General features: G+C 32.3%; 1 protein-coding gene across 2 annotated transcripts; it reads left to right on the top strand.

Moving 5' to 3' along the window:
• The first annotated feature begins 3,353 nt into the window (after nucleotides 1-3,353).
• LOC120215252 lies at nucleotides 3,354-7,484 on the top strand. 2 transcript variants are annotated; one of them, XM_039212981.1, is made up of 10 exons: nucleotides 3,354-3,747; nucleotides 3,989-4,147; nucleotides 4,515-4,586; nucleotides 4,673-4,771; nucleotides 4,993-5,085; nucleotides 5,158-5,301; nucleotides 5,975-6,082; nucleotides 7,045-7,096; nucleotides 7,183-7,242; nucleotides 7,323-7,484. In XM_039212981.1, the coding sequence occupies exons 1-9, from the start codon at nucleotides 3,472-3,474 to the stop codon at nucleotides 7,209-7,211; spliced, it is 1,032 nt and encodes a 343-aa protein (XP_039068912.1). In that variant the 5' UTR covers nucleotides 3,354-3,471; the 3' UTR covers nucleotides 7,212-7,242; nucleotides 7,323-7,484. The 2 variants fall into 2 exon arrangements, with proteins under 2 accessions (XP_039068912.1, XP_039068911.1); XM_039212980.1 differs by lacking the exon at nucleotides 7,323-7,484 and having other exon boundaries at nucleotides 7,183-7,312.
• Nucleotides 7,485-8,462: the final 978 nt, after the last annotated feature.

Raw genomic sequence — 8,462 nt, 5'->3', positions numbered from 1 at the left:
TAAAATTGTTAAATTTAAATTCTAAATAATATTTTATAAAATATATAAACAATCAAATAATTTTTGTGTAAATTAAATTATTAAATTAATATTGTAGGTAGAAAACATTAAGCACTATTAAAAAATTTTGAAACATAAATTACATAACTTTCAACAAAGTATCGATACATGTACAAAAAGTATCTATACTTTCAACATATCAGGTAGCTCTTTACCGGTTTTGTCATATTTTTACCCGTTATATTGTAAAGTATCGATACATTTTTATAAAAAGGATTGATACTTTCAACATATCAGGTAACACTTTATCGGTTTTATCATAATGAAACTGGTTTTGTCATATTTTTACATGTTATATTGTAAAGTATCGATACATTTTTATAAAAAGGATCGATACTTTCAACATATCATGTATCTCTTTATCGGTTTTGTTATAATGAAAATGGTTTTGTCATATTTTTACATATTATATTGTAAAGTATCGATACGTTTTTATAAAGTATCGATACGTTTTTATAAAGTATCGATACTTTCAACATATCAGGTAACTCTTTACCCGTTTTTTCATAATGAAACTGGTTTTGTCATATTTTACCTGTTATATTGTAAAGTATCGATATATTTTTATAAAGTATCGATACTTTATAGGCGCTATTACTGCTTTTCTTTTAAATTCCAAAAGTGTCGATACTTTTTTAAATAGAATCGATAATTTTAACATATCTAATAGGTAGTTTAATGTAATAGGTAGCGCCTATTTTTTTTTACCGTTTACATTATTAGTAACCTTAAAAAAACCGATAAGTATTTTAATGTAATAGGTAACACTATTTTTTTACCGTTTACATTATTAGTAATCTTCAAAAAAATCGGTAGGTATTTTAATGTAATAGGTAGCACTATTTTTTTTACCGTTTACATTATTAGCAACATTCAAAAAAATCGGTAGGTATTTTAATGTAATAGGTAGCGCCTATTTTTTTACAATTTACATTATTAACAACCTTCAAAAAAACTGGTAAGTATTTTAATGTAATAAGTAGTTTAAATTTTGTTAACATTTATTCCTAAGGTAAGTTTATAATAACTGATAACAAATTAAGTAAGTAATTACTTATTTTGTTATATCAGCGCTACCTAATATGTTATTATGCTTGATAATGTTTCCAATAATTAACCGGTTATGTTATCCTTGGTAACATTTTAAGCGTTTACCTAATATGCTGTAATAACAAATTAAGTAATTAACCTATTTTATTATATAAGCGCTATCTATTACGTTATATAAGCGTTACCTAATATGTTATTTTGCTTGATAATGTTTCCAGTAATTAACCGGTTATGTCATCCTTAGTAACATGTTAGGCGTTTACCTAATATGTTGTAATAACAAATTAAATAATTAATTTATTTTATTATATAAGCGCTACATATTACGTTATATAAGCGCTACCTAATATGTTATTGTGTTTAATAATGCTTCTAGTAATTAATCGGTTATGTTATCCTTGGTAACATTTTAGGCGGTTACCTAATATGTTGTAATAACAAATTAAATAATTAACATATTTTATTATATAAGCGCTACCTATTACGTTATATAAACGTTACCTAATATGTTATTGTGCTTGATAATGTTTCTAGTAATTAACCGGTTATGTTATCATTGGTAACATTTTAGGCGTTTACCTAATATGTTGTAATAACAAATTAAGTAATTAACATATTTTATTATATAATCGCTACCTATTACGTTATATAAGCACTACCTAATATGTTATTGTGATTAATAATATTTCTAGTAATTAACTGGTTATATTATCCTTGATAACATTTTAGGCGTTTACCTAATATATTGTAATAACAAATTAAGTAATTAACTTATTTTATTATATAAGCGTTACCTATTACATTATATAAACGCTACCTAATATTTTATTGTATTTGATAATATTTCCGATTAAATGATCTAACATAATTAATCTACATTTTAACTGATTATTTGTTTAACCAGTCACGCCATTTTTTAATATTCTTTAACCGCCGTGCACCAGAACTTCCTCCAATTGATTCATAATAGTTTTTCACTTCATTTGTTTAATAGTTTCTTTAACATCAAATCAATGAGAGAGGCAAGATATGCAGCGTATCCAGTAGGAATGGACATCAAGATGTGTCCCCTGGTATGTGTCCCCTGGTAGATGGGAATAACATTTCTGGCCATATGCTTCACTCTCGATCGTCCATCGTATTAGATAAAAGATTTTTCTTCCTGAAAAAATCATAAAAAATTAGAAAGATACACCAATAACCAAAGAATTAATCATTATTATCCACGATGGATATTTTGATTTCGATAAAAAGACAAAAAATATTTAGCCTATCTCTTAGGTTGTACAGTAATGTCATGAGCAGGCAGATGTAGAAAATGAGGCTTGCGCTGAGACAAAAGTGGGCTAGCCTTCCCTCATCTTGGGGTTTGTTAGGCCGATGTCCACACCACACCACACCACACCAACTACATGTGCCTCGTATCAATATCTACTCATGTTAGTTTAGCATAAACATCATTATATAAATTATCAGTGGACCTTGCGTTAAATGTAGGGTAATGCTTTGTAGAAGTATTGATAATTATTTGGTGTTGAATGTAGAATTATGAGTAATCTACTATATTAGGTTCCTTGAATAATATCAAGGATTTAAATATTAATAACATGAAAGAGTTAATTTGGATTGCGAGAATCACACCATAATGACTTTTTTATGAATAATTTAAATTAATTGATTAATAAATTACTAATAAATGATCTAGGAATGTTAAGACTGAAAGCGTGATCAATTTCAGAAGCCCGATGTAATTAGGGTTGATGAATAAATGGGCTTAAACTTTAAGGACCATTATATAATTTTCTATCTAAGCCTGTGAACATTTATTGTCCACTTTAACTTAGTTTTCGTAACCCAAAGCCCATCTCTCAAAGTCTTTAATAATGTGTCACTGTCGAGCGTGAAACTGAATATCAACAAGAGGCTCCCTCCCGTTCGTCTCGAGCTCCAGCTGCCGCACTGCTAATGGTACGTGTTAACAATATATGTATATATATGATTCCTTATGCCCTTTCGTTTTTGTATTTTGCTTTCCCTCTCAATTCCTATCTAGGGTTTATCACCTTTATTTAGCTGTTCCTATGAAAGTCTTACATTGCTTAAATAGCCGATGAAAAGAATCACAGTCTCTCTCTCTCTCTTTTTAATGATTTTCAATCACGTATATGTTTGGCTTATCAACAGAAACAATTAGTATGTCCAGTTATTTAATTGGGAAACTTATATTTGTTTTAATCCTATAAATTTAGGTATTGCGGAGAAGTTTTACTCTCTGATGAACTGCTTGTCTCACGTGCGTGCTTATGGTTCGGCTTTATTTAGAAAGGCTGGTAATTTCATTGCTACTACTACTTTAAACCAATGCCATTTCCCTTAGGGAGAAGAAATTTTCAAAACGCCGGTGTTAAGACTGCGGATTTAGAGTTTCTGTTGGCAAGATTTCGCACTCGGTGCTACTCTTCCCGCAGTAGTAATAGTGGCAGTAGTGGTAGGAAAAAAACATCTAGGACCAAAAAAGTCGACCCTGAGCAACCACTGATGGAAAACGAGAAAGATGCATTCTTCGTAGTGAGAAAGGGAGATGTTGTTGGTGTTTTCAAGAGCTTTGCTGAATGTCAGGCTCAAGTAGGTTCCTCGGTAATTTCTCTTACTTCCCCTTTCTCTAATGTCACCTAAAGTTGATAACTTGATATCTTTTTCAGCTACTTGTGTTGCTATACTATGTTATTGCAATATGGATTTTAACCTCCTTATATTGTAATGAATTGAGGTAATGATTGTAATGCAAATAACGTAGTAATCCTTCAAAGTTAGACATTGTCTTTCTTCTTTCTGCTTGGCTGTTAACTTTGACATGTTATTGTTCTATTTCAAGTAGATATGTGATCCTCCAGTCAGTGTTTACAAAGGCTCCTCCTTGACGAAGGAAACTGAGAAATATTTGTCTTCCCGTGGGCTCAAGAATGCTCTCTACACTATTAAAGCTGCAGATGTGAAAGAGGATCTTTTTGGAGAACTTATCCCCTGCCCTTTTCAAGTGAGACCTTAAGCATGAACCTATGCATACTGCAAAATTTCTGTTTCTTTGAAGAAGTCTGTTAAAAAAGAAAGAAAAGATTTCGAGGTTCTATTCATTTTCCTGCACCTCCGCCCATGTCTGTTTACTTGAATATATTCTTTTGACTGCAATTTCACCTAGAACCTGCGTCTCCCTAGTAATGTGGTTGCTTGCAATTTGTGGTTTTGAATAGGCCATCAATGATCAAACTCTTTGTAGTTTGATTAGTTTGTTTCTTACACATGCTAATTGTATCACAAAGGCCATTTTATACCATCCAGAAAAAGTGAAGATATTGTCTCTTATATATTTTAAAGTCGATATTCCCCCTTTTTTTTTGTCTAAGGAACCAGCTTCTTCTAAGGTTGAAACATCTCATAACGATGGAACCAAAAAGAGACCACAGTCAGAGTATGGGGTAGGTTAGCAGTTTTAATTTTTCCTGAGCACATCATGATTAAATGTGACATTATTTCTCAGAGTTATACTCTTAACCTTTTGCAGGGACTGGGATCACTTGATTCACCAGTTGTAGCTGATCCTGTGAGAAAGCATGCCAAGTTGGATCCGCACGCTGAGGTTCAAACAGCATCCTCTGGTTATGTAAGTAGGTTCCGGTATTAACAGCTGAGTATGCCAAGTAAATGGTTGAATATATTTCCTCAGACTGCAGAATTTATATTATATTATATTATATATAGTTTATCTAAGATCTGGCAATTAGGTCTTTTATTCACATTATAAGAGGGTTTCCTGAGAGAGAAAAGGGTTTCTGAATTAATTTACCAAGATTTTTATGACTGTACTTTATTTCTTGATGGCAGCTGTCTTGTATACTTGAGTTTGATGGTGCATCAAAAGGAAATCCTGGACCAGCTGGTGCAGCAGCTGTGTTGAAAACTGATACTGGAACTGTGGTATCAATTGATCATTTGGAATATGGACCTTTTTCGCACCTACATCTTTCCATAATATGATGTTTTGAACAGATTTGCAAATTACGTGAGGGTTTGGGCGTAGCAACCAATAATGCTGCTGAATATCGTGCTGTAATTTTAGGGTTGAAACATGCTCTTAGAAAAGGTTATACAAACATTCGTGTTCGAGGTGACTCAAAGCTCGTTTGTATGCAGGTAGACTATTTTATCCAATCATTGTTGCTTTGATGTTATTTTCTCTGGGAAAAAAATCTAGATGACAATCCTGGAGCTAGGTTCAATTCAGGGGACATATCTATTGCAGTAGTTTTTGCCATGCTAGTAGACTCCTTGTTTTAGGGCCCCATTTGTTTCTCTATTATATGTTTTGTGTTGTAAGCCTTTAGACAATTGTTTCCTTCATGACTTGGTTCTGCAGGGAAGAACAATCCATTCTCTCCCCCCACAGAAATTTCTAAAATAAGAAAGCATTGAAGTTTTCCCTCTTAACTTGGTCCTACAGGAAGAGTATTTAATATGTTCAATGGTCTTTCCTATTAGAACACACGCCTGACCTATTTATTTCTTCCTACACCCAATCTTTTTGCCTCAGAATAAGGAAATCTTTCTTCTTTTTTGGCGGGCCTGTCACCTGATGGAAAATCAAATTGTCTCTGGACAAACTTATAGCTCAACTGTTGCTATTCCTGGGCCTTCAATATAGGCCTAATTCTTGGATGACCAAAAACAAAATAATAATAAAATTTCTTTAATCTTAGAGCTATTTTTTGTTTAGTTTATTATTTTATTGAAGTATTGTCATTTCGAGTTAAGGAGCTTAGCTTCTGCTCTGTTGTAGTATTCTTATAGCTAGTATTTCCGTAAACAGCTGCAGGGTTTATGGAAAGTCAAACACGAGCACATGTCTGAGTTATATGAGCAGGCAATGAAACTGAAAGATAAGTTTCTTTCATTTCAGATCAATCATGTTTTAAGGGTATGAAAAGTTCTTATGCTTTGATTGCAAAATAATCGGCAGAAATTCTTTTTCTTGTGACCACTGTTGCCTCTTTGTTAATACTATCATGATTAGGTGTTTACAATGTTTTTAAAGCTTGGGTCATTGCTTGCATCTAAAACTTTTTGACTTCTATTTAAGCTCTTTTATGGCTTGCATGCTTTGGCTGGAAGCCAGTGAACTAGAAACTGATAGCTGATGTTTTCGATGCCATTTTAATTTCTCCTAGATAGTGCAGAATAAAGAATGACTGTTGTAGTCCCTTGTTCACGATCAAGTTACTGGGTGATTAGCCGGAACATTGGAAGCGATTGCCTTCCCTTAATTGTTATTCTTGGAGTGACCTATGGTGATTGATAACTTAGCTCGTCGAAGGGAGACTAAAACCTCACAACTCGTTAAAAGAGAGACCAAGATCTTTTTAGGGGTTTGATAAAATTTCTGCTATAACTTTCTTATTCCACAGCTCTCTTTAAATAGAGATTTCGACAATTGTAGAAAAAAAGTAAATAAAGTCCTAATAAATATTAAACTTCTTTCCTAAGGGGAGCAAATTGGATTGAGAGGGCCGCCCCCATAATGAGCCTTTCCATTATCCGATTCAGATTAGTTGACCAATTATTTAGATTTTAGTATTATACAAAACAAGGACTAATAAAATAAATAATATAATAGGACTCTCACGTCCCCAACAGAGACCATTTAAGTAATTTGCAGTGTCAAGACATCAGTTTTAGATCGTCTTACTGGTAGATGTCAATTCTCAAATCTAAAATATTTGATACAAGCATTTGCAATAATGTTATATTACTGTTGTTTCTGCCTTCAAATTAAGCCAATCAATTGCTCCAGAAGTGCATTCTTTAGAAATAAGATGTTTTGCTCCCCCTTTTGTCTTATTGCATCGCATGATTTAACCTTTTCTTGCTCACCTCTAAAAGGAACTGAATGGGGAGGCTGATGCTGAAGCCAACTTGGCTGTCAAACTTGCTGGTGAGGCTTGGTTTTAAGCCTTTTTTGCAATTTTATCTTAATCAATCAAAGACAGGATGTTTACGAGATATTTCTAACCGATGCAGAAGGTCAAATCCAGGAGGAGTTAGCCTAAGTTATTGATTGTGCAGGCTGGAGTATTTGTGGTTTGTTCTAGAATACATTTATAAAACACAAATGAGTCAAGGATTTTGTCACCCTTTGGCTAAAATTTGTTCTTGTGTAGGTGCAAATTATTTTAAATTTAAACCCCAGAAGACCATATGGTTGTTGGCCTTCAAACGCAGCTCTGCGAGTAACAATATATCATGTTTGTTTTTGTTTGTGGCAGAGACATGTTAATGGGGTAACAAATTCAAATGGCATACATTTTCAACATTGTTGTGGGAAGGGAGTGAGTTCATTTTGAGAAATCTATTAGGTATGTAGATCTGCCGTAAGATAATTGAGTATTATTTTGGATCTCTCGAGGTTTCCATTTTATCCCAATACAGAACGATTAGGCTGTAACTTGTTCAGGATTGTATCCATGGTCACATGCTTTAAATTTAAATGCACGTTCAGTAAATTTATGATTTTGGTCATTTTTGCCTCTGGCCTTTGCATGAATCGATTTGATAATTTAGGCAGCCAAGATTATGTCGCAAGAGTATGATGCCCATGGATCGGTTTGGGCATAAACATGATAACTTGAGTTTCAAGTTGTACTAATATCCTTTCATGTTTATAAATGAATATTTCCAACTCGTATACTAATTCTTTGAAAAAGGTGTTATTTAAGCCACATATATATATATATATTTCCAACTCGTTTACTAATTTATTAAAATAGATGATTGAGGTTAACAATGAGAAGGAAAAAATAAAGAGTTAATTTCAGTTATCTATTTTCACTTATTTAACAGTTTAAATATGTGTAAAACTAATTTTTTTTTTACATTTTATAAATGAATATTTAACCCTATATATATATATATATATATATATATATTATTGATCTAAAATTAGTTAAAAGTGTTATTTCTTATTTAGTTTCAAAATATAAACATCTTAACAATATTTGTTAATGTTATATATTTATGCTCGCTATAATATCAACTACAGGACATTTAGGAAATCTCATTTTAAATATATATTAAAGAGTAATTTACTTTTTAATTTTTTTTATTAATTTTATATTAAAATATTATATTTCTTAAAATATATGATTGATAAACAGCGTCATTGTTTTTACATTTTCGAGGTGGTATTAGTGCACCCCGCCAATCTCGTATAACCCAACTCTCTTTCCGGGTCGGATGCGGAACATGATAGTCTCATATCCCCCTAATCTGTTGAAGCCCTTATCACCCACTGTTACCTCATT

The sequence above is a fragment of the Hibiscus syriacus genome, unplaced genomic scaffold (genome assembly GCF_006381635.1).
Source record: "Hibiscus syriacus cultivar Baekdansim isolate YM2019G1 unplaced genomic scaffold, ASM638163v2 tig00110114_pilon, whole genome shotgun sequence".
In the NCBI taxonomy this organism is placed as follows: Eukaryota; Viridiplantae; Streptophyta; class Magnoliopsida; order Malvales; family Malvaceae; genus Hibiscus; species Hibiscus syriacus.
The sequence above is the reverse complement of the archived record's forward strand: the minus strand, read 5'-3'. Positions and strand labels throughout refer to the sequence as shown.

Bases quoted from the DNA above. Each gene is read 5' to 3' on its own strand.
- LOC120215252 (XM_039212981.1), top strand. From the start codon at position 3,472: ATGCCATTTCCCTTAGGGAGAAGAAATTTTCAAAACGCCGGTGTTAAG. The intron at 3,748-3,988 runs GTAATTTCTCTT...TATTTCAAGTAG, and splicing joins AGGCTCAAGTAGGTTCCTCG to ATATGTGATCCTCCAGTCAG. The intron at 4,587-4,672 runs GTAGGTTAGCAG...AACCTTTTGCAG, and splicing joins GACCACAGTCAGAGTATGGG to GGACTGGGATCACTTGATTC.